We start from the raw sequence: 25,063 nt of genomic DNA on the forward strand, positions 1-25,063 counted from the left end.
TCTTTTCTCACTCGATAAGTAGAAGTTCACAAACGGTATCACGCTAACACTCTAACGCGAAACTAACTAAATGGGTCCCATCGAGTACGATGGATGTGAGGGGTGCTAATACTTTCCCCTTGCATAACCGACTCCCGAACCCGATTTGGTTGCGACGACCATTTCTTTTTGCTTTTCGTGGGTTTTATCGATATTTCCCCTTTCCCTCTTTGGGAATAAATAAAGTTCGGTGGCGACTCTGTTTTGTTTATATTTCGAGCGTTCCTCACGCTTGGGTATTTTTCGCGCCGCGACAGCTGGCGACTCTGCTGGGGAAAATACAAGTTCTCCTAAGCGAGTCAACCCTAATTTAGTTTGTTTTGTGTTTGAGTTTTTGCTTTTATCTGTTTATTTAATTCTTATTTGTTTTATCTATATATGCCTTTATTATCTGTATTTCCAATTGCTGTGTTATTGGTATATGGTATCATTGGAACTTTCTGGACTATTGGCATTTGTGTGAGGAAAAGCTTTATACCCGAGCTATGAGAAAAACTTAAGTTAGGATGGTAGTTGTGTAGTATTGACCTGCGAGACATCAGACTCGTTAGGTTGATGCGAGAACCCCACTCAGATGAGATCCCTTGAAAGTATTACTGTCTTACGATTAGTCGTTTTGGCGGTGATACTTTCAACCTCGATCTATGATTCTGAGGACCTTTTGTAGAACCCTGAACCTATGGCTTTTAGGACCGATGGTTGTGTAGGATTGACCTATGAGACTTAGGACTCGTTGGGTTAATGCGAAAACCTCACTCAGAATAGATTATTCTTTGAGGATATTATTGTCTTACGAGTAGTCGTTCTGACGATAATATTGTCAGGTGTGATTCATGACTCTGGGATCCGTGTCTAGAACCATGGAGTCGATGGTTGTGTAGTATTGACCTACGAGACTTAGGACTCGTTGGGTTAATACAAAGACCTCACCTAGAATAGATCCTTTTAAAGATATTATTGTCTTACGATTAGTCGTTCTGACGATAATATTCTTGAATTGGGTCCATGACTCTAGGAACCTTTTAAACCCTAGAGCCTACCTGTTTGGTTTTCCTATTCCTGGAACTTTTCCTCCATGAAGTAATTAATCAGAATGTTCCAATGATCACCTACCCAACTGTACATACATAAACATAAAACATTTCATAATCATAACACATATGACATGTGCATATTTTCAAGGGACCTAAAGACTCTGTTGATTGCAGGCATTCAGAAGACATGGGTAGCAATTAAAAAAGTACTTATTCATTCAAGTTCAGGAATCCAAAGCTAGGTTTGATTAAGGGGTTGATCTCAGATGTGAAAAAAATCAGAAGGAACAACTTTTGTGTTGAGTATGGTGACCTGTTGACTATCATGAACACTGAGGTGGATGCTTGGGCCATTTTTACTTTGGCACAATTCTATGATCCTCCCTTGCGGTGTTTCACATTCCAGGACTTCCAGTTGGCGCCAACACTGGAAGAGTTCTCACATATAGCAGACATTGGTATCAAGGATGAAGTCCCTTACACCGGTCTAGGGGAATTTCCTACACATCAACAAATAGGTTCATCTATACATCTAGATAAAGCGGAAGTGAAAGCTAATCTTGGACCAAAAGGAGACACTTCAGGTTTCACTTTGAAGTTCTTAGTGGGAAAAGCTTCAGATTTCAAAAGTAAAGAAGATTGGGTCGCTTTCAATGTTGTGTTAGCCTTGATACTCTATGGGATTGTCTTGTTCCCGAACATTGATGACTTCGTGGACATGACTGCTATACGCATTTTCTTGCTCAAGAATCCCATTCCCACCTTGCTTGCAGATGTTTATCACTCTATCCATTGGAGAAATGAGAAGAAGGGGGGGATGATCCAGTGTTGCGCTCCTTTATTGTATAAATGGTTCTTATCTCACTTACCAAGCGAAGGGCCTTTTGTTCAGAACAAGGATAACCTCAAGTGGTCTCAAAAAATCATGTCTCTCACTGCCAATGACATCGCCTGGTACTCTCGTGTTTATGATGATGTGAACATAATCGTCAAATGTGGCAACTTCCATAATGTGCCACTCATAGGAACTCGAGGTTGCATCAATTACAACCCTGAGCTTGCTATGCGGCAACTTGGGTTTCCTATGAATGACAAACCAGAAGACAAGTTGTTAGAAGGTTTCTTGCTGGGCGAAGGAGTGAAGGACTTTGATATGGTGAAGAGGATAGGTCGTGCCTGGACTAAAGTTCGTAGAGAAGGAAAAAGGGAGCGTGGAAAGAAGAATTGTATAGCTAGAGGGCCATATACAAGTTGGGTCCAAGCCAGAGCTTCTCAAGACAAACTAACATACCCTTATGAGCCTCCAATGCATACTAATCCTCCAGAACCTACTCACGTCACTATGGAGGAAGCTAAAGAGCTCAAAGTTGTCATCCAAAGTTTGGAAAAAGAGAATGAAGAGCTACGGTTGAACCTTCTCCGGATTACTGAAGAAAGGGATAATCATAAGTGGGAGCTTGGGCGGAAGAAAACACAACTTCAAGCAAATGTGGAAAGGACTGATAAGGAGGAATATAAGAGAAAAAGAGTCAAACAGGGGTTAGATCAGGCTGAGAGTTGCTTGAATACCGTCAAAAGCCAACTGAAAGAGGCTGAGAGGGATTGTCGTGAGAAAGAGAAATGGTGGAAGCTCGCCACAAAACAAAAAAAGGAGATAAGAGAGACGCTTGAGGCTGAGATAGCCAACCTCAGTGTTTCACTCTTTGAATCAAAAGAAAGGGAAGAACGAGAACGCCGCAGTAAAGAGAGTGTTATGGCTGCTACTCAGGTTACACCTGAAATGTGGAATGGAAAGTGCCAGGAGGCTGAAAATGCTAATGAGTGGGAACGATACTGGAGAGGCCGACATGACTCTTTTATACAAGAAGGTGAAGATTGGATGAACGCAAGGGAAAATGTGAATGCTAGTTTGGCAGCCTGCGAGGAAACCATCCAGTTTTTACATGAACAAAGAAATGAGTATCGAGACAAGTTTTCCAGTTTGATAGACTTCTGTAATGGCATGGCTACGAATGTGCCTTTGATGCTAAGATGTGCTTTGGAAGACATAGACAATGACAACATCCCTCGTTGAGTGACTGAATTTATTTATCTTTGTAAAGACATGATAAAAAGGTTCAAAGGAGAGTTGAAAGATCTCAACAAACAGAAGCCTGCAGTTTGACCTTTTTTTTATGTTGTACTTTCCTTTATGTTTGAAAGAATATTTTGTACTCAATCCTTGTACTCTTTTTTGAATTGAATGAATGAAGGATTTTGAGTTTCTTTTGTACAAAAAAAGTTTGGTTCCATTCTTGTTTTATTCCCCGTGATCTCTTTGAATGCTTGCTAAGTTACAAGGAATCTAACACGGTTCCCTGAAAATAAAATTGAACATAAGCATAAAAGACATTTTTAAATCCACGTGCATTAAACATATGCATCATGCATTTCATTTCTCAAAACAAAAACTCATTCCATTTTTCCTCGTGTCCGTAGTTCAAGCTGATTCCTCAACGTGCATACGCTACTCGCTCCAACATAAGAAGAATCATGGATGTAGTTAGAGAAGAACAAGCTGCTTTCAGAGAGGAGATGGACTCTGTCAAAAGCAAGATCGAGCAGATCTTTGAGGATATACAAGCTCTGGCTAGAAGGGAAGAAGAGGCTCGTGTTGCCGCTGCTGCAAGAAACGATGCTCTAGTTCAAGGGGTTGCTCTTCAGTCAGGACCTTCAATTCCTATTCCAAATCCCGTTATCTACGGTCTTCCTCCAGGTTTTGTTCCACCTCCTGAAAGAACTCATGTGCCTCCACCTGCGCATACTTCTGGAGTAGCTGATGGAGTCCCTGTGCAAGGACCTCCGATAGTCAATCAAGTAGTCATGCCCCGCACTGATGAAGAGCTCCAGGACGAGTTTGAAATGCAGAATTACAATGGAGCTACTCCAGTGGTCATCCCTACTGCTGCCCAAGATTCTGAGGCTATCTTGATGTGTCGTGCTCTGGCCGAAAAGCTAAGAATCTTGGAAGGACATAACTCAACCCGCTTAAGTGCCTTGGAGATGTGTCTAGTCCCAAACGTGGTGATTCCTCCAAAATTCAAAGCGCCTGAATTTGAAAAATACAAAGGACTCACATGTCCTAACATACATTTGAAAATGTATTGCAGAAAAATGGTTGCCTATGCCAGAGATGATAAGCTCATGATCCATTGCTTTCAGGACAGTCTAACTGGGGCATCTTTGGACTAGTACATGCAGTTGGAATGTAGCAACATCCACACTTGGGATGAGTTGGCTGAAGCATTCGCAAAGCAATACAAATATAATACTGACATGGCACCAAACCGTACTCAGCTTCAGAGTATGGCCCAAAAAGACAATGAATCTTTTAAAGAATACGCACAACGCTGGAGAGAATTGGCTGCAAGGGTGCACCCGCCGCTGGTTGATCGTGAATTGATTGACATTTTCATGGGAACCTTGCAGGGCCAATATTATGAAAGATTGATCAGTAGTGTGTCCACAGGATTTTCTGACATGGTGATCGTGGGAGAAAGAGTAGAAGAAGGACTGAAGAGTGGTAAAATCCAGGGAGGTTCCAGCAGTCAACCAATCTTGAAGAAGCCTTTCAACGGATTCAAGAGGAAGGAGGGTGAGACTAGTGCCATTTCTTCTCAGAGGGGGAGACCACCATACAAAGCTCCCGCTTCTGTGCCTTATTATCAGTACCCTTACGTAGCGGCTGCTCAATATCCAACCATGCCTTACCGTCCAATTGCTCATGTTCCTATTCCAGCTCCGGTACCTCACTATCAAGTTCCAGTTCCTCAATATCAAGCTCCACAACCTCAATTCCAGGCTCTGCCACCTCAACATCAACAGAGAATTCAACAGAATAATCAACCACGTCCAGTTCAGCAGCAACGACCAAATCAACAGAGGCCATATCAACAGTACAATAATGTGAATACCACTCATATCCCAATGACTTACACTCAATTGCTACCGTATCTGATTCAGAATGGGACTGTCGTGCCAAGGGCATTACCTCCAATGCCAAAGCCGCATAAGCCTTGGTATGATGAGAATGCTAGATGTTTATTTCATGCTAATTCAGAGGGTCATACAACAGAGAATTGCAAAGTGTTCAAGCTCCGGGTCCAAGAGTTGATAGATCAGAAAATATTGTCTTTTGCCGATGTTCCAAATGTGGGGAACAATCCTTTGCCTAAACATGATAGTTCAGGTGTCAATGCTATAGAAAGTTCAACTGATGATGGATTGATAAAGGATGTGTTCAAGTTGAAGACTCTTTTAACATTGGTCCATGCTAGATTGATGGAAGCAGAATTGATGAATGGAGTACATGATAATTGTGTGGTGTGTTCATCCAACCCTGATCAGTGTGGTGAATTCAAAGTTTGTCTTTAACGTTTGATGGATCAGTGGGTTATTCAGTTCACTAGAGCAAATATTGATGAGGATGTTGCTGTGATTGTGCCTATATTTGATCAAGAGAGGCTTCCCAAGCCTTTTGTGGTCCCTTATCAGAGAAATGTTGACCTAGAGCCAATGAAGAAGATTGAGCCCATGGTTATCTATGTTCCCGCTCCATTCTCATTTGACAGTACCAAAGTCGTGCCTTGGAACTATGAGCCTGTAGTTTATGTGGGTAACAAACCAGTAATCTTGAAAGAGCCAGACGTGACTAACATCGCTGGAGCTAGTGGTGTGACTCGAAGTGGAAGGGTTTTCGCTCCTGAAGTGATCCCAAACAAAGAAAGTGCACCAACAGTTGAACCAACAAAGGGGAAAGAGGTAAATCCTCCAGAAGAAGGAGAAGGCTCATCTAAGAAAGCAGTGACTACTGAAGAGGATAGAGAATTCTTGAAGATTATCAAGAAGAGTGATTACAAGGTCGTAGATCAGCTCAACCAGACTCCTTCAAAAATCTCCATTCTTTCTCTACTTATGAGTTCTGAGGCTCATAGGACTGCTCTATTGAAGTTCTTGAACGAAGCTTATGTGGCAGAAGACATCAGTGTTTTTCAGTTTGATAATGTGGTTGCTAATCTCAATGCTAGTAGTTGTTTGATGTTCACTGATGATGATTTACCCCCTAATGGGCGAGAACATAATATGGCGCTTCATATCTCCATTCAGTGTACAGATGTTACTTTGACTCGAGTACTGGTGGATACAGGTTCATCCTTGAACGTGTTACCTAAGACTACCCTGGCACAATTGAATATTGAAGAGGTGCAGATGAGACCCAGTGCTTTGATAGTTAAAGCTTTTGATGGGTCTAAGCGAACATTTATTGGGGAGATTGACCTCTCAATCCTGATTGGCCCTCAAACTTTCTGTATTACCTTTCAGGTAATGGATATTAGGCCTGCCTATAGCTGTCTGTTAGGTAGACCTTGGATCCATGCTGCTGGAGCTGTCACCTCGACACTTCACCAGAAGCTGAAGTTTGTTACTTATGGTAAGTTGGTATCAGTATCCGGAGAGGAAGATATTTTCGTCATCCATTTGACTTCTTTCAGATACATTGAAGTAGGTGAAGACATTGTTGAAACTCCTCTCCAAGCCCTTGAAGTGGTCAATGTGGTCCAGACTAAGCCGAAACTTGTTGAAGAACCCAAGGGGGTCATGACCTCGTGGAAGAGTGTAAAAGCTGCAATTGAAGCTGGTTGCCCTGGAAGTTGGGGCACAGTGATTGAACTACCAGAGAAGAAAGACAAGTGTGGATTAGGATATCAGCCGTCTATTTAACTTTTCAAAGATCAGAATATACATCAGGGGAAGGTTCCTAGCATCCAGGAAATATTCTCCAAAGCTGGTTTCCGAAGTGATGATCAAGTGAATGCTCTTGAAGATGAAGATCTAAATTTGTCCAAGATGGTGTTTTGTGGACCTCCGGATGCTGCTCTCACTAACTGGAAGGCAACAGATGTTCCGGATATAGTTTCTTGTTCAAAGTAATTTACTGTTTTCTAAAACATCCAATGCCATGCCCAAGGCATATGGATAGCTTTGTAGGGCCCATTTTGTGTTAATATTTAAGCCTTATCATCAATACAAAGCACATTTTTTGAGATCCCTGTCTTTCATCTTTTTAATTTATTTATTTTTTTACAAACAAATAAACAACAAAAAATGGCATTTTTTATTTCACATCACTTTCATTTTTCAAAATCTTCCTCTAAAAAGAAAAATCATTTCCATGCAGATCATTAATAACTGGATCCATTGAACACGACAATGCTATAATTCCCTGTGACTTCGACCTCCCGATTAACCAAGCCGAAGAGGATGGTAAGGAAGACTGCGAACTCCTAGAGGAGTTGACCAGAATTTTGAAACAAGAGGAAAAGATGATTCAGCCTCATCAGGAACCATTGGATGTGATCAATCTGGGGACTGAGGAGGATAGAAAGGAAGTCAAGGTCGGAACTGCTTTGAAAAAAATGTGAAGGAGGAACTAGTCAAGCTACTACATGAATATGTGGATGTGTTTGCTTGGTCATATCAGGATATGCCAGGACTCGACACCGACATAGTTGTGCACAAGCTGCCGTTGAAGCCGGAATGCCCGCCCATCAAGCAGAAGTTGAGAAGAACTCGACCAGACATGGCTGTCAAGATCAGAGAAGAGGTTAAGAAGCAGTTTGATGCAGGTTTTCTAGCTGTTGCAACTTACCCGCAGTGGATTGCTAATATTGTGCCAGTTCCGAAGAAAGATGGGAAAGTTCGAATGTGTGTAGACTACAGAGACCTGAATAGAGCTAGTCCCAAAGATGATTTTCCTTTACCTCACATTGATGTATTGGTAGACAACACAACTCAGTTCTCTGTATTCTCCTTCATGGACGGATTCTCAGGATATAATCAGATCAAAATGTCTCCCGAAGATATGGAGAAAACAACTTTCATTACACCATGGGGTACTTTCTGTTATAAGGTAATGCCTTTCGGCCTGAAAAATGCTGGGGCAACCTATCAAAGGGCCATGGTGACTCTTTTCCATGATATGATACATAAGGAGATTGAAGTCTATGTGGATGACATGATTGCCAAGTCTCAGACAGAAGAGGAGCATGTTATTCATCTGAAGAAGTTGTTCGTAAGATTGAGGAAATACAGACTGTGCTTAAACCCTGCTAAATGCACTTTTGGAGTCAGATCTGGAAAGCTTCTAGGATTCATTGTGAGCCAGAGAGGCATAGAAGTTGATCCTGACAAAGTCAAAGATATTCAAGAGATGCCAGCACCTCGGACAGAGAAGCAAGTCCGTGGTTTCTTGGGCAGATTGAACTATATTTCCAGATTCATCTCGCATCTGACAGCCACTTGCGAGCCAATATTCAAGTTGTTAAGAAAAGATCAAGTCGTTAGGTGGAACGATGATTGCCAGAGTGCATTCGATAAAATCAAACAGTATCTGGAAGAACCACCAATCTTAGTGCCACCAGTTCTAGGAAGGCCTCTCATTATGTATTTGACAGTACTCGATGAATCCATGGGATGTGTACTGGGGCAACACGATGAAACAGGTAGAAAAGAGCATGCTATCTACTACCTGAGCAAGAAGTTTACAGAATGTGAAATTAGGTACTCCATACTAGAAAAGACTTGTTGTGCATTAGCATGGGCCGCTCGTCGTCTAAGACAGTATATGATTTGTCATACAACAATGTTAATATCCAAGATGGATCCCATCAAGTACATCTTCGAGAAACCTGGATTAACTGGCAGAATCGCTCGTTGGCAAATGTTATTATCAGAATATGACATTCAGTATGTGACTCAGAAGGCCATTAAGGGTAGTGTGTTATCAGAGTACCTTGCGCACCAGCCAGTAGAGGACTATCAATCGATGAGACTCGACTTCCCAGATGAAGACGTCATGTACATAAGAGACTATGAGATTCCAGGCCCGGAAGAAGGACCCGAACCAGGATCGCGGTGGACGCTCGTGTTCGATGGTGCCTCAAATGCATTGGGTAACGGGATTGGGGTTGTTATAACTTCTCCAAAGGATTTTCATCTTCCCTTCACGGCAAGGTTATGTTTCCAATGCACCAATAACATGGCGGAGTATGAAGCATGTATCTTGGGAATTGAAGCAGCTATTGACCTACGAATCAAGATTCTTAAGGTGTATGGAGACTCAGCACTTGTCATCTATCAAATCAAAGGAGATTGGGAGACCCACCATCCCAATTTGATCCCATACCGAGAGCATGTCATGAAGCTAATCCCCTACTTTGATGAGATTAATTTCCATCATATTCCTAGGGAGGAGAATCAGCTAGCCGATGCCTTGGCTACTCTGTCATCTATGTTCAAGGTCAAGTGGGCTAACGAATCACCTGCTATTACAATTCAACGTCTAGACGAGCCAGCACATTGCTTGGTAGTGGAAGCAGAAATAGATGAAAAGCCTTGGTTTTATGACATCAAGCGATATCTTGAGAAGCATGAGTATCCAAATGATGTATCCATCACAGACAAAAAGACCTTAAGAAAGTTATCAGCCAATTTCTTCCTAAGTGGTGGTGTTTTATACAAAAGAAACTTTGATTTAGTTCTGCTCAGATGCGTGGATAGACACGAAGCCGACCTACTCATCAAAGAAATCCATGAAGGTTCTTTCGGCATTCATGCAAACGGACATGCAATGGCGAAGAAAATCCTTAGAGCTGGTTATTATTGGTTGACAATGGAAACAGATTGTTACCACTATGCCAGGAAATGCCACAAGTGCCAAATTTATGCTGACAAGGTGCACGTGCCACCTACTCCTCTAAATGTTTTATCAGCTCCATGGCCATTCTCAATGTGGGGCATAGACATGATTGGTATGATTGAGCCTAAAGCTGCAAATGGACATCGGTTCATTCTAGTTGCCATTGACTACTTCACTAAGTGGGTAGAAGCAGCTTCTTATGCCAATGTGACAAAGCAAGTCGTCACTCGATTTATCAAGAAAGAGATAATTTGTCGCTACGGAACTCCTAGCAAGATTATCACTGATAATGGATCAAATCTGAATAATAAGATGATGAAGGAGTTGTGCGAGAATTTCAAGATTGAACATCATAACTCGTCACCTTATAGGCCAAAGATGAACGGAGCTGTAGAGGCAGCTAACAAGAATATCAAGAAGATCATTCAGAAGATGGTGAAAACTTATAAAGATTGGCACGAGATGCTACCCTTTGCTTTGCACGGATATCGAACAACTGTTCGCACTTCAACAGGGGCAACCCCTTTCTCACTAGTCTATGGCATGGAGGCTGTGCTACTGATAGAAGTTGAGATCCCCTCATTGAGAGTCTTGATGGAGACAGAATTAGAAGAAGCAGAATGGATTCAAACCAGATTTGACCAGCTCAATCTAATCGAAGAAAAGAGGATGACAACGTTGTGTCATGGTCAGTTATATCAGAGGAGACTCAGGCGGGCGTTTGACAAGAAGGTCCGACCTCGAGAGTTTAATGTAGGTGAACTAGTTTTGAAAAAGATAATCTCCCTTCAGAAGGATTCACGTGGCAAGTGGATTCCAAACTATGAAGGGCCATTTGTGGTGAAGAAAGCTTTCTCTGGTGGAGCTTTAGTTCTCACGAACATGGACGGAGAAGAGTTGACACACCCCGTCAATTCTGATGCAGTCAGAAAGTATTATGCCTAAGAAAAAGATACGGATAATAAAAGCTCGCTAAGTTGAAAACTCGAAAGGGTGACTTAGGCAAAAAAATGAGCATCCCGGTGAGTTGAAAACCCGAAAGGGCGGCTCAGGCAAAAATTAGGGATAAACAAAAAAAAAAGTTAAGCCCGGTAAGTCGAAAACCCGAAAGGGCGACTTAAGCAAAAAAGGGTAAAATCTCCCGGTGAACTGAAACTCTTAAGGAGCAGTTCGCGCAAAAGTTAGGGAATATCCAAAAGCATAATACTGCAGCGACACAAGTCAACACTGCAACAAAGCTCAGATGGAAGAAAACAGTCTAATTACCATCTCTAGAAGCAAAGTAATGAGGACTAGAGGACATAGGGGAAAATAGCAAAGTTGTATTTCGTTGGAAAATCAGTTGAATTTTTGTTGTCGTTTACTTGCTTTCTTTCTCTGTAATCTCCTCTTAGAGGGGTTTACATCTTCATGAACCCCATGTCTGAGTTATTCTTCTCATCAAATAAAATTGTTCAGTTGAACATTGACTTACCAATTATTTCTGTTTTTCTGCTTAATGTCGCTTTTATTTTTGATAAGATAAAAACATTAAATAGTGGAAACGACAAAGCTTTTGAAAACTTTAATTTGTTTTGATTTTGAAAGTATAAAAGGAATGTTTGTTGGTTTACAATAATGCATCTGGTTCACAAGATGTGGGACATTTCCTAGATCATTGTAAGCTAAAGCAAGTTTGAAGTGGGTTTTCTTCCAGAAGCAAGAAGTCCTCATTGAAGCCCGCTTGGCGGAAGAGCAGAAATCAAGATATTTTGCAACAAAAAATCATCTTCATGGTGACAAGACGATCCAAGACAAGGCGTTGGGGAATCCGAGCTTGATACCTACAAAATGCATAAACTAATATATTCATGCATTCATATTCATTTTGCATATCATGTACAAAAACAGATCATGCATAAACCTCAGCCGAATTCAACAACCTCTCAAGGAATTTCAATATAATCCTCAACAAACCAAGATTCAAGGGGTGTGTGTTCTCAGGAGTAGAACAATTATTCTCTTCAGTAAGTACTTTCAGAATTTGATCATTGTTGGCATTGATTCTTAAGATGAGTTTCTTCCCTAGCAAGGTGATTGATGTTCTCCCATTGGAACTCTGGTGTCAACAGAATTTCTGCTTGGTTTCCCCAGTAGATATCTCCCCACAGAGTTTCTCCAACATTGTGTTTTCTCCAACAAAACTTCATGAACTTCCCAAACAAGCTTCATAGCAGCAGGATGCCTTGAGAAAGGTATCCTCAATAATTTTATCTTCAGCAAATCTCTTTAAAGTAGAGGTCTAAGATGGACATCTCTTTGCAAGTAAGCAATCTCCCCAATGAGTCTAATGGACGAGAGTTCCACGAACAAATAAGCTTTACTGAATGTTCCTCAGTATATCTCCAACGAGCCTCTTGTGTGTTTATTTCCCAGAGAGTCTCTTGTATTCCCCAACAGGTTTCTTCAATCAATCCTCGAAAGAGTTAGTGTTCCATGTTGATCTACTATGCGATGGAGCATTAGGTTAGACCTATCAGTTCGATAATTGAGAGTAAGGTTAATCCTTTTGAATATCATTAACTTTTCATCCCCAGCAAGTCTCTGGGATCTTTTCATTCCCCTAAAGAGTCTTCTATCAACCAAGAGCAGCTGAATACTATTTTATTTTCCAGCAGTTTACTTCAACCAAGAGCAGTTGAATGCATTAGTTTCAGCCAAGAGCAGTTGGACACCATTTTATTTTGTGCAGTAGTTTCAGCCAAGAGCAGTTGAACACTATTTTATTTTACAGTTTTTGCTTCAACCAAGAGTCATTGAATGCATCAGTTTCAGCCAAGAGTTGTTGAATATGACATCTTTAGCCAAAAGCATCTGAATATGATGATTTATTCCCCCAGGAGTGTCTGACTTCAATGAAGAACGTCTGAAGACCAGTCGAGCATGTTACCTTATAACTGATCCATCCCAGAGATCTAATGTCAGTCAAGAGCAACTGAACGTGATTCTCTCATCCCCAGTCATTTGCATGTCATTTGAGAAATCAAGAGCATTTCTCAATTCATTTACATTCATGATTAAGGAATCAAGAGTATTTCTTAATTCATTTGCATTTCATCTAAGAAATCAAGAGCATTTCTCAATTCATTTACATTCATGATTAAGAAACCAAGAGAATTTCTCAATTCATTTACATTCATGATTAAGAAATCAAGAGTATTTCTTAACTCATACATATTCCATTTACATTCATGATTAAGAAATCAAGAGTATTTCTTAACTCATCTGCATGTCATCTGAGAAATCAAGAGCATTTCTCATTTACATTCATGATTAAGGAATCAAGAGTGTTTCTTAATTCATATGCATTATCATGATTAAGAAATCAAGAGTATTTCTTAACTCATACATATTTCATTTACATTCATGTTTAAGAAAACAAGAGTATTTCTTAACTCATCTGCATGTCATATGAGAAATCAAGAGCATTTCTCAATTCATTTTCATTCATGATTAAGGAATCAAGAGTATTTCTTAACTCATCTTCATAGAATTTAAGAAATCAGGAGCATTTCTCATATCATTTATCATCCGATGATTAAGAGATCAAGAGCATTTCTCAATTCATCTGCATTTTCATTCAGCCAAATGATGATTAAGAGATCAAGATTTTTTTCTTAATTCATTCATCTTTGAGTAGTCAAGAGTACTTCTTAGCATCCATATCATTTGTCATTCATACGGTTGAGAAATCAAGAGTATTTCTCAATTCATTCACATTCATTTTTAAGGAGTCGAGAGTACTTCTTAACCTTCATTTACATGCATATCGCCCGACAATTAGGAAATCAAGAGTATTTCTTAAATCTCGTTGCATTATTGTCTATTGATTAAGAAATCAAGAGTATTTCTTAAATCCAAGTGCATTCAGTCATAATCATAAGCATATCATTCTTCTACATTAGAAGGTAAAATTTGGGTCTGTTTAGTATTTAAATTATCTTTCACCGTGATGATTTAAAGAAGAGTTCTTCATATCCCCTAGTTAAAGATGTTTAAATAGGGGCAGCTGTCATACCCTAAATTTTGCCCTGAGTTTTCACTTGCATCCTTATAGTAAAATTGATCCATTTTGTCATGCATTTCATAAGTTAAAAGCATTTATCAGAGTTTAGATGAAAAGTCATGAATTCTGGCATTTTATCTGGTCTTGATGACACTTATTCAGTTATCTGTTGATTAAGAAATAAAAAAAAAACTTGATTTCTCAAATCTCCATGCATCATTCATCATGTTGCATCTTGTTTCAGAGGTTCAGAAGATGATAATCAAGAGTGTTGTCATCGTCTGAATCTTTATAGGTTTTGTTTGTGTTTGAGAATCAACAGTAAATGGTCCAAGAGCAATTCATTTGCATCTGGTTATCTGCTCACGATTATTCAGTCATGAATTCAATGCATTTAAAAGTTGTTTGCATTTTATACTTGTCACAACAATGCATTTTGTTTCGCATAACACTTAAAATGTCACTCGAAATAATTTTTCGGATCTACAGATAGACCAGTTGAATCGTTTCTCAACTATGCATCAAATTAGTGGTCGAAAAATTTCAAAATTGAGCTTGCGGACGTTAGTTTTTTTTCTAACGATTCACATAGTTTAACCTGGTGTGCTCGTTAAAATTTTTTGACTACTTTTTTGGTTGTGTTTTAATCAGTATGAGCCTTTTAACCGTTCATTTTTATTTTGAAAATTTAGTAAAAACTTGTGTGTTTTCAAGAAATTTATTTCGTGCTGATCACTTTGGTGCGTTCATTTTAATTTTCCAAACACCTTCGCGCTTGACTTTTAGTCATTTTAATTTATTTTATTTTTTTTCATTTTAGTCAAAATATTTAGAAAAAATAATTGGAATTATCATTGTTGGTTTTTTTCATTTCAATTTTATTTGGTTAGTTTTTAAATATTTGTTTCTATGTAATTATTTAGTTTTGAATATTTGGCTTTATTTAAATTATTTATTTTAAAAATAAAAAAAAAACTAAATATTTTATTTTTCATTTAGTTATACGTATTAAATATTTATTTTGGATTTTTATTTTTTGATTTTGTTAGAAGATATAAAAATATCTCTAAAAGCCTGCATACATATATTGTTGTTGAGAAATGAGGGACAAAGCAATCCAATCAAACGGCGCCTACTCATACAATAAAATCCCTCTCTCTCTCCAATTTCAAAGGAGGAGGTGAAAAGAAATGACTCTTGTCTTTTCATTCAGTAAAATATGGTCTTTTCCCTTCATAAAAAATGAAACTTCTTCACTATTAAAAGACTAAGCCATTTCCATAACCTTTCAACTAGATCTTCTTCTTCTTAACAGCAACAATACAACAAACATATTTCTAAGCTTCACCACTGCTACCTTGATCTCTAAAAAGGCACAAAGCTTAGTATCTTCATCACTACCTCTCATGGCCTCTCATCATCATCAACCAACTACACACCTCATATATTCCATCCGATAAAATCCGACCACCGGCAACATGACCTTCCATTTCATGCCGTACACCACCGTTTGCCGCAGAAATTTCAGCTGTCACTCGTTGATTAATCTTCTTCCGTTTCCATCCCGTAACTTTTGCTCTGGCTCTGTTTTGGTTTGACTCTTATTTTATTCATGAAAATAGATCAAGATACTATGTTATATGAGTTGTTGTTTGTTTTTCTTTTTCCATTCACATGAGCTTTGTTTGAGAGAGGAGAGAAGAGTTTGTCTCTTATTATTATTTGTTTATAAGAATGGAAAGAATAATTTTTTCCAAAATGTTTGAAATTTGTGAAAAGTGAAAGAGAGGGATATTGTTCGTTCTTATGCAGAAAGGGGAGATACTGTGTTTTTTATTATTACTTTCATTTTGTTTTAATGATATTAAACAACATTTAATTTGTTTTTTAATAAAAAAAAGGGTCCATTTAGTGACTCACTAGCAGTCAAATATGTTTCTAAATAATTTGAAAAAAACAAATCAACCCAAGTTGATGAAAGAGGCAGACACCTCATATTCCAATATCATGTTTTTTTTTAATTTAATAATAGTATTGTTGTTATTATTTACTATTATTATTATTATAATATTTTTATGGTTTATTACTATTATAATTATTATTGTTATTGTTAATTATTATTCATTATTACTAAGTAACTGTTATTATTAATTATTATTGATACTAACTATTACTATTAATATTTTTTTATTATTAATATTATTTTGATTATTATTATTTTTTAATTATTAATTACTATTATTATCATGTTTTGATTGCTATATTGTTATTATTATTTCTATTAATTTATTATAATTATTATTATATTAATATCATTAGTAGTACTAGTATTATTTATTGTTAATTATTATTTATTATTATTATTATTTTTCTTTTTCCTATTAATTGAATATTATTGTTTTTTTACTTTATTATTATTTATTGTCTGTATTATTATTTATTATTGACATTTACAATTATTATTATTGATTATTGTTACTATTTTTACTTCTTCTTGTTTTTTTTTTTTTTTTTGCTAATTACTATTATCTATTATTTATCATTATTAATTAACTTTTGTTACTAATTATAGGTAATTTTTATTATTCTAATTATTTTATTATTATTGTTTATTACTATTGTCACTTATTTATTTATTTAATTATTTATTTATTTATTTTAATTTTAAATGTTTTATGAAAAAATTCGATTTAATTTACCCATCGGTTTCACAGATGCCTTTCAATTTTCGATTTTTTACTTCGAGTCCCTTGGCTTTCTCTTGGGCCTTCTTACAACGAGATTCTTTATTTTACAACTGTCTTTTGAACTTGTACTGTTTAAATTATTGTGTTATATCCCCATTCGAAAAACTGTACCCCCATTCCCGAAAATATGTAATAAGTTTATCACTTTCATTTACTTTATTATATCAGTTGATTGTTAATTCAAAGATAAAAATCAACCTTTTTTAGAAAAGAACAATAAAAAACAAATACTCGATCCAACGTCGAGAAATTTCACACAAAAATTATAACCATTTTCATATCCACTTCTCCGTCATTTTTAAAACTTTCAAATCATGCCATTCTATTTCGATTCAAACACAAAGAATAAAAACCTCGATCCAACATCGAGTGTCTTTTCCCAAATCAAATCCAAAATACTTAATCACAATTAAACACCACCCCCCGCCACATCCAAATTATTTTCATAAGTCAACTTCTGACACTTGATCCAATGTCAAGTCGTCCCCCTATTTTCAAAAGCTTTTCACAATAAAAATGGAAGAAACTGATTAAGTTTAGACTTTCTCTGTTTCGAATGTTAGGATACTGTTGTAGAGCTCAATGTTCAAACATTCGTCTTCCATATTAACATACAGTAATTACCAGAGTTAGGTCATTTCTCTTATAGAAGAAAAAGATTGATTGGGTATCGACCTTCTCTTTCCCGATTATTTGGACACTGCTGTAGAGCTCTCTGTCTGACTAATCGTCTTCCGTTAATGAACTTTGACCTAATTTGCCACACATTTTTATAATAAACTTTTGGATGAAAAGAGAGTGATTGGGCTTAGGCCTCTTCCTTTTCGAGCATCTGAGTACTGCAGTAGAGCTCCCTGCTTAGATGCTTGTCTCCGTTTAAAATCAACTCAAACTCATCAAACTTGTTTTCCGCCCTTGTGCGACTCCGAAAACATTTTCAGAAAAGAGTATGCAACATCCATTTTGATGCGAAACAAACAAAGACTTCAGCCTCCAAGAGCGAGCAACAAGTTAAGGTTTAATTGCTCAAATATGATCCAAGCATCACTCTCTTTAAAAGCAATCCACCCAGTAGTTCTCTTTGGGTAGAACTACGTATGCCTTGAGTTCTTCATAGCACCTGGAGATACGTAGGAGCAGGATTGCGAAATCTTGTCAGACACATTAATATTAAAAAACCTTAAGTCTTTCCTTTCTTTCTTTCTCTTTTCTCACTCGATAAGTAGAAGTTCACAAACGGTATCACGCTAACACTCTAACACGAAACTAACTAAATGGGTCCCATCGAGTACGATGGATGTGAGGGGTGCTAATACCTTCCCCTAGCATAACCGACTCCCGAACCCGATTTGGTTGCGACGACCATTTCTTTTTGCTTTTCGTGGGTTTTATCGATATTTCCCCTTTCCCTCTTTGGGAATAAATAAAGTTCGGTGGCGACTCTGTTTTGTTTATATTTCGAGCGTTCCTCACGCTTGGGTATTTTTCGCGTCGCGACAGGTATGTGCCATTTCTTTTGCATATCATTGTTACAAATGTTTGTCTTTCATTCGAACCATTGTCGGACCTTTTGATGACAACGCCAAACCCCAAAATTTCGGCCTCCCTACAGACTCATTGTAGCATATGTTCACGAATAATAAACAATTTATTTTTAAATTATGGACGAACATCTACCTCAACAACAATATGTCGAGCACCCAGTTTAACATCATCATCTGCTTCATCCAGTTTAATATCATGTTTCACTTTGACAGGTTTAACATCCACACTCATAATAGCTTTGAGAAACATATCCGGATGCACCATAACTAATATCACCAATAATAGAAAAACAATGTTAAAAGTCAAACTAACTGGACAATCCAAAGATGCACATCCGGACCACGCCAAACTTTGTCTGGATATGCATATTTGGATTCAACGTCAATTTTTGCAGATCATTAACAAGATTAATGCAAGGAATGAGGGATAAAATGAATGAACTTTACCTGCAATTTCAACTTGTTTTGCTTCCTTTGATGTGTTAAAATCATAGAATGATATTTTGGTGTCGAAAAGTTGATTGAGAATGAGAGACATTTTTTTAAGGGTTTTGAAAATGGAGTGTTGTTTGAGTATGGAGAAGAAGATCATGCAAGGTGGTGTTTTATCTAATTTTATGCTGGACATTTTCGAATATGCATCTCCGAAAATATCAATAAGTCGTTAATTTAACTAGTTCAGTGAATAAAAACACAATAGTTGAGTGTATGAGGTATTTCAGAGATACATCTCTGGACACACCCAAGTATTATATGAAGATGCATCTCTGGACCATATTTTAATTTTTGTAAAATGAGGCGAAACACAGAAAAACAAAGATTAATGTGATTTTAAGTGCGTTCGGAGATGCATCTTCGAATGCGTGAAGGACATTTTTGAATTTTTAAAAGTGTGGAAGACACCACTAAAAATAAAAAGAGCATTCCTAAAAAAATTTAGCATCGACATCACCATTCTTGAATCACTTCATCGTTATCACTGAATATTACAATTGATTTAAGATAGAGAAGAAAATTGAGATGATAATCATCTATGCTCCTTAACCTAAACCCCGAGAATAGAAAAAACACCACTCTCAACTTTAATGTCCAATTTATTAAAACCCTCTTTAGCCTTTGTTAATTTCTCAACCAAATTTATACAATAATTTAGATGGCAATCCTACAAAACATTTTATTTTATTTTGTCAGTTGGATATATAATAAACTCGGATAAGGGGTACGAATAGCATGGCCCATAAGTAAAAAGATATTGGGCCTAGAAAGTCTCTAAGCTTGAACGTTTAGTTTCAACTTTGAATTGAATATAAGAATATTCAACCAAATAAAAGAATTAAGAAAAAATTGAAAAATATATAAGAAGAAAAAACACAAGTAAACGAAGTAGCAGAAAGCAATAGATATGAGAATCGTTCGTAAAGACTTCGTGCGCAATGGCCCTGGAAGCGTCAAGGTTCAATCCCCAATTCTCAATTTTCACACAATAATTCAATTTCAATTTCTAAAATTTGTTCTTAAAACACGCGTTTCTTTATACACAGATGGTGCCAGTGGATTCTGATGATCTATGGTATGTATATAACTTGATAGCTCCTGGAGATTCTATCATGGCCGTTACTATTAGGTTAGCCATGTATTTGTTGTTACTTTGTTCATTATATTTGGAAAAAAATTGAATTTTTCATGTTCTTTTGCTAATTACTACTATTTCTTTTGCTTATTACTACTATTTGTGTTGTTGTAACAGGAAGGTTCTTAGAGAAGCTGCTAATGGTGGAAGAGATGCAGAGCGTGTTAAGCTCAAATTGGAAATTAAAGTTGAAGATGTAAGTGTATATCATTGTGCCTGGTGGATTTTTATTAGCATTTATAATGTAATAATTCAGCTTGTATGTGTCATTTGAGTTAAATAGATGGAATGTGTCTGTAGAGGTCAATCTCTGGCATTTATTTATATTTATATATTAACAAGTTGTTGATAGGGTTTTGAGTTGTTTCTTAAGGTTTGTTTTGTCTATTTTTTTGTATTTTGGTTTCAGGGTGTGGATTATGATAAAGAAGGTGCTGTTTTGCGTGTTCGCGGGAAGAATATTCTAGAGAATGAACATGTCAAGGTATAGTTAGTTAACAGGTGCTGTCAGTCTCAGTTTCAGTTGAGCTGATAAATTTGACTTCTTATATTTATTGCTTTCTGCAGATTGGGGCATTCCATACTTTGGAAATTGAGTTACAGCGACCCTTCGTGCTCAGGAAGGTAATTGTTATGATTCCTGTTGTTACTGTTTCTTATGTCTTTGCTTTGCGTATGTGTAAGCTAATAGCTTTTGGTTAGAATTATGGAAGTTGTTTTGAAAATTAATATTGAAATTTGGGGAGGTTTATGACAATTTCTTTTTCCTTTTCGAAGAATTGTGATTACTGAAGAATGGGTTTTGGTTTTTGTAGGATGTCTGGGATTCTTATGCTTTGGAGGTACTCCAGCAGGCCTCTGGTATGTTATCGGTTACCTGATAAATCTGCCAACTTTATATTAGACGATACTAATATGTGTTGATGGAAACCACGGGAAATCATGGAACTGTTATTTTATGTGATATCTTCAATCTTGCCCCCATTTATTTAAGTAGGAAAAATGAAGTAAATACTTCATGTAGAATCACATTCGTATTTGGTAAGAAAAATGAAAATCATAATCCTCATCTGTTCAGCTTGTAATATAATAATTGGCGTAAATAATGTTAATGTGGTTATATAGCAGCTATAGCGACGTTGTGACGGAATTTGAATAAATAGCTTTTGTTCCATGATATGCTGTTAAGTACAAAATGTTGTCAAATATTACTATAACTGCTCGATAGCAGTGTTGCGTAGCAGTAGTTGAACAAATTGCTGGTTTAAGTGATCTTCAATTGACAGCACTGATGGTGAACAAAATTCCATGTTAATTTTGCAGATCCTGGTGCTAGTGCTGATCTAGCTGTAGTGTTGATGCAAGAAGGATTGGCCCATATTCTCCTTGTTGGTAGAAGGTATTACAAAAATTCATTAAATACGTTTCATTTAACGTATAATATTAAGGAGATACTTAGTCTACTTCGTCAGAACTCGATAGAGTAGTAGGATTGTTGGATTCAGGTGTGTTTGATTTCTGTGGGGAACAAAGAGTCTGGATATTAAATACTTTTTTCCTGTTGATGTTTGAGTTGAATTTTGACATGTGATTAATATGTCATTACAATGAATTTATTCATCATATTATGACTGATATTACAGCATGACTGTTACTCGTTCACGAATAGAAGCTTCAATTCCTCGCAAACACGGGCCTGCTATTGCTGGTTATGAGAGAGTATGGTCTCTTTGTCTCCTCCCTCTCTAATACAAATTACAATGATACATTTGTAAATGAATCCTATAACACGACTGTTCTAATTCTAAAGCACTGTCTTCCTTTTTGTAGGCTTTGAACAAGTTCTTTGATAATGTTTTGCAGGTAAATTCTTCCCAAAGACTTGTATTTCTCATGCTTAGCTTTTATTCCCGTTTGTGATATGTTTTCCATATAAAATAGAAAGTGGGTTATACCCATCTACCAAGCATATGTGTCTTGCTAAAGACTATATTTTATCCATAAACATGATATATCTGGATGAGGATGTCATGTCTCGAACATCTTTCTATTTTATTGATGACTTTGTTTTTGCTATGTTTCTTTGTTCCGCAATTAAGAAGATACCTTATCCTCGTCTTTTTTCTTCATTCTTTTCTTATATTCAATCTCTCTCAATTAAGAGGATACCTTATCCTCATCTTTTTCTGCATTCTTTTATTCAATCTCTCTAATAATATATTTATTCTTTTGTCCAACAAAATTGGGAAAGGGCGTGTAAAAGTTTAACGGATTCTACTGATCTGTTTTAGGCATTCTTGAGAATTATAGATTTCAACGTGGTTCGTTGTGCTGTGATTGCAAGTCCTGGATTTACAAAAGTATGTAATCTTTCCCTGTTTTTCTCTATTTGGGTTTCTTCATTCTTGTCGACTATTTACAAATTTGTACCATACATATATTTATAATGATAATAATATACATGCATAAGCTTTTAGACAGGATTTGGTATATAGCATGTTTGTTATACTTATATTTTATATTGTATGTCTCTATTTCTGTTCCAGGATCAGTTTCATCGTCACTTATTTTTGGAGGCAGAAAGAAAACAACTGCGACCTATTATTGAAAACAAGTCACGCATCATTCTTGCGCACACAAGCTCAGGATACAAGTATGGTTGCTTTCTTCATTAGATAGATGTATGTTTACTTGCATAATTTCTCTGATGAGATATGCTAAAAAGTGTTGTTTGAAGTTTGTGAAGACAGCTGTGACTTTTTATTATTGTAATGCGACCCATACTTTCCAATATTTTAACACTTGATTCTACTCAAGTTATATAGTTGTTTTCAGGTTTCCGGCGATTGAATTATGTTTTGTTGTTGTATCTGCTCCATATATAAGATTTTAAGTGAATGCCAAATCTCATGCCTTCCTCAAAATTTAGAAAAAAATGTTGGCAATCATAGATTCACACACTGTTGTTTAAGGATGAACTTTGCTGGTGGATACAGTAGTATTTGATCTGACTCTCACATTAGATTTTCTTTTCTGTAGGCATAGTTTAAAAGAGGTTCTTGATGCTCCAAATGTCATGAGTATGATAAAAGATACTAAGGCAGCACAAGAGGTACCTTCAAAACTGAAGTACTAGACATTTTTTGCTGAGTTATTTCGTTATCCTGTTTAGTTGAGTCTGAAACAAGAGTTCTTTTTTTTTTCTTCAGGTTCGAATTCTGAAGGATTTCTACGACATGCTTTCAAATGTCAGGTTCTATACTTGAAATACTCTTGTTTGCCTTGCCTATATTTATGGTTGAAATATCATTTTCCTTTTAAGAATCTGTTGCTACTAACAGCATAATTTATCACAATGTTATTATAAAATACATACGGAAGCATCACAACTAGAAGTACATTACATACTAACATTTATCAAGTATTCAAGGATCAAGTACTGTATCAGTATCTACACTGGAATCGGTAGTAAATTTGTATATCAAACATTAGCACATAAAACATTTTAAAGCATCCATCCTCCTAGGTTTTACATTTATTATGGTGGAGGCTTGGGTCTTGAGAGTGTGCTCCTCTCAAGGTCCTGAGTTCGAATTCTGCTAGGTGCTAACAATCCTTGTGTTGGGCCAGTCCATACAGAGCTATGCTATGGCTTTAAACGGCCCCCCGCTAGTGGACGGTGGGATTGGTCCTCTTGGATTAGTCGGTCGCCGGATACCAAGATTTCAAAAAAAAAAAAAAGATGCCAGATCCCGATGTTTTTATTATTTTTCCTGTGTTTCTCCCTTGCACTAAATGTCACGTCAAACTCATGAAAATGTCTCTACCTAAATGTTGCATTTTTAGATATCTAGGAAATTTTGATTGAATATTTTTGGGGTGCGACAGGATTCAGCACGTGCTTGTTATGGAGCAAAACATGTTGAGGTTGCCCATGAAAGACTAGCTGTGCAAACGCTTCTCATTACAGATTCTCTTTTCAGGTTAGTAAAATATTCTGAATCAAATCAGCAAGCTGGGGTTGTTCTATCTTTGCTATGGTGCCGTAAATATAAATAGATCTGCATGCTTTTGGTTATAGGAATGCAGATATACCAACGAGGAAAAAGTTTGTCAACTTGGTCAATTCTGTTAAGGATTCCGGAGGTTCTGTCCATGTATTTTCATCAATGCATGTCTCTGGAGAACGTAAGTTTTAGTACTTGGAGAGATTTTCGATTGAAATTTTACATGTTTTAAATTTAATTTGCCAAATTTACATTGATGAACAGAACTAGAACAGATAAGTGGCATTGCTGCAATTCTTCGGTTTCCTCTCCCTGATCTTGAAGACATTGAGATGTAATGGACAATATTAGTCAAGCAAGTTGGTGTTTATTTTTATACTATACTATTCTTAAATACACACCTTTTGTTGCAACAGTCCCTGAGGACTCTAGGCTAGCAGGATGCTGGGTTTGCTAGATATGATGAAACAGGGGGCTTGTAGTATAAAGTAGAAACCTGGCAATGCAAAGTAATAGTTGCTAGTTATATTTGATGCTGAGTATCTTAAGTTATGGGGTTGATACTTGTGCTCCTGGGTATTTAAATGTAAAATTTATACTTCCAAATTCCCATCACCACTTGGTTAGCATTTCCTTTCAAAATACAAATAATGTTTGTGTATATTAATATTATTTTTTGATTTTATACAGTATGTTTATTTTGTTTTCAGTTTCAATTTGATCTAGTTGATTAATTGATTTCATTATAGTTTTTTAGATTTTCTTCTACCTCTAATTTCTAACTGTTTGAATTCTCTCGATTTATAAGGATTATCCTCACTTATAAATACATATTTAAATATTTATGTCGTATGTTATCCGAGGCGTGACTGTCAGTTAGTTGCACTATTTTAACAATTAATCAGTTAGTAACTAATTTTATAGTATAATGACTGTTGGTTAAGATTTAACTATCATGTTTGTTAGTTAATTGATATATACTTTCTTTATTAATTATTAACAAATGGTGTCTAAATTTGGTTTTATGACATAATTATAAGTTGAAGATTCTTAGAAGTGATGGTGGAGGAAGACTAGATAACTCTGGAATTTCGGTCTATTTTTGATATCACGTTTGAAATATTAAAAATTAATTATAGATGTGTAAAATTGATTTTGATGTGTTTTATTGATATCAAATATAATTGATTATGCTTTTTAAACTTATTTTACTTAAAAATATGATTTATAGTTTTTGAATCTAAACATGATTTTTACATTTAAATTTAGTGTTCAACACA

At 36.6% G+C, this 25,063-nt stretch overlaps 1 protein-coding gene across 2 annotated transcripts; it reads left to right on the forward strand.

Annotated features, from left to right (window-relative positions):
* Positions 1-19,473: 19,473 nt before the first annotated feature.
* Positions 19,474-24,492, forward strand: LOC127092475 (protein PELOTA 1). 2 transcript variants are annotated; one of them, XM_051031354.1, is made up of 16 exons: positions 19,474-19,599; positions 19,688-19,770; positions 19,894-19,972; positions 20,186-20,260; positions 20,344-20,400; positions 20,592-20,637; positions 21,100-21,175; positions 21,420-21,495; positions 21,607-21,639; positions 22,068-22,136; positions 22,323-22,429; positions 22,816-22,888; positions 22,986-23,024; positions 23,665-23,759; positions 23,858-23,964; positions 24,048-24,492. In XM_051031354.1, the coding sequence occupies exons 1-16, from the start codon at positions 19,549-19,551 to the stop codon at positions 24,119-24,121; spliced, it is 1,140 nt and encodes a 379-aa protein (XP_050887311.1). In that variant the 5' UTR covers positions 19,474-19,548; the 3' UTR covers positions 24,122-24,492. The 2 variants fall into 2 exon arrangements, with proteins under 2 accessions (XP_050887311.1, XP_050887312.1); XM_051031355.1 differs by lacking the exon at positions 24,048-24,492 and having other exon boundaries at positions 22,986-23,029.
* The last annotated feature ends 571 nt before the right edge of the window (positions 24,493-25,063 follow it).

This window comes from Lathyrus oleraceus, chromosome 6 (assembly GCF_024323335.1).
Source record: "Lathyrus oleraceus cultivar Zhongwan6 chromosome 6, CAAS_Psat_ZW6_1.0, whole genome shotgun sequence".
In the NCBI taxonomy this organism is placed as follows: Eukaryota; Viridiplantae; Streptophyta; class Magnoliopsida; order Fabales; family Fabaceae; genus Lathyrus; species Lathyrus oleraceus.

Coding starts and splice junctions, on each gene's coding strand:
- LOC127092475 (XM_051031354.1), top strand. CDS start 19,549: ATGAGAATCGTTCGTAAAGACTTCGTGCGCAATGGCCCTGGAAGCGTC. Junction 21,640..22,067: donor TCTTTGATAATGTTTTGCAG/GTAAATTCTTCC, acceptor GATCTGTTTTAG/GCATTCTTGAGAATTATAGA. Junction 23,760..23,857: donor ATTACAGATTCTCTTTTCAG/GTTAGTAAAATA, acceptor TTTTGGTTATAG/GAATGCAGATATACCAACGA.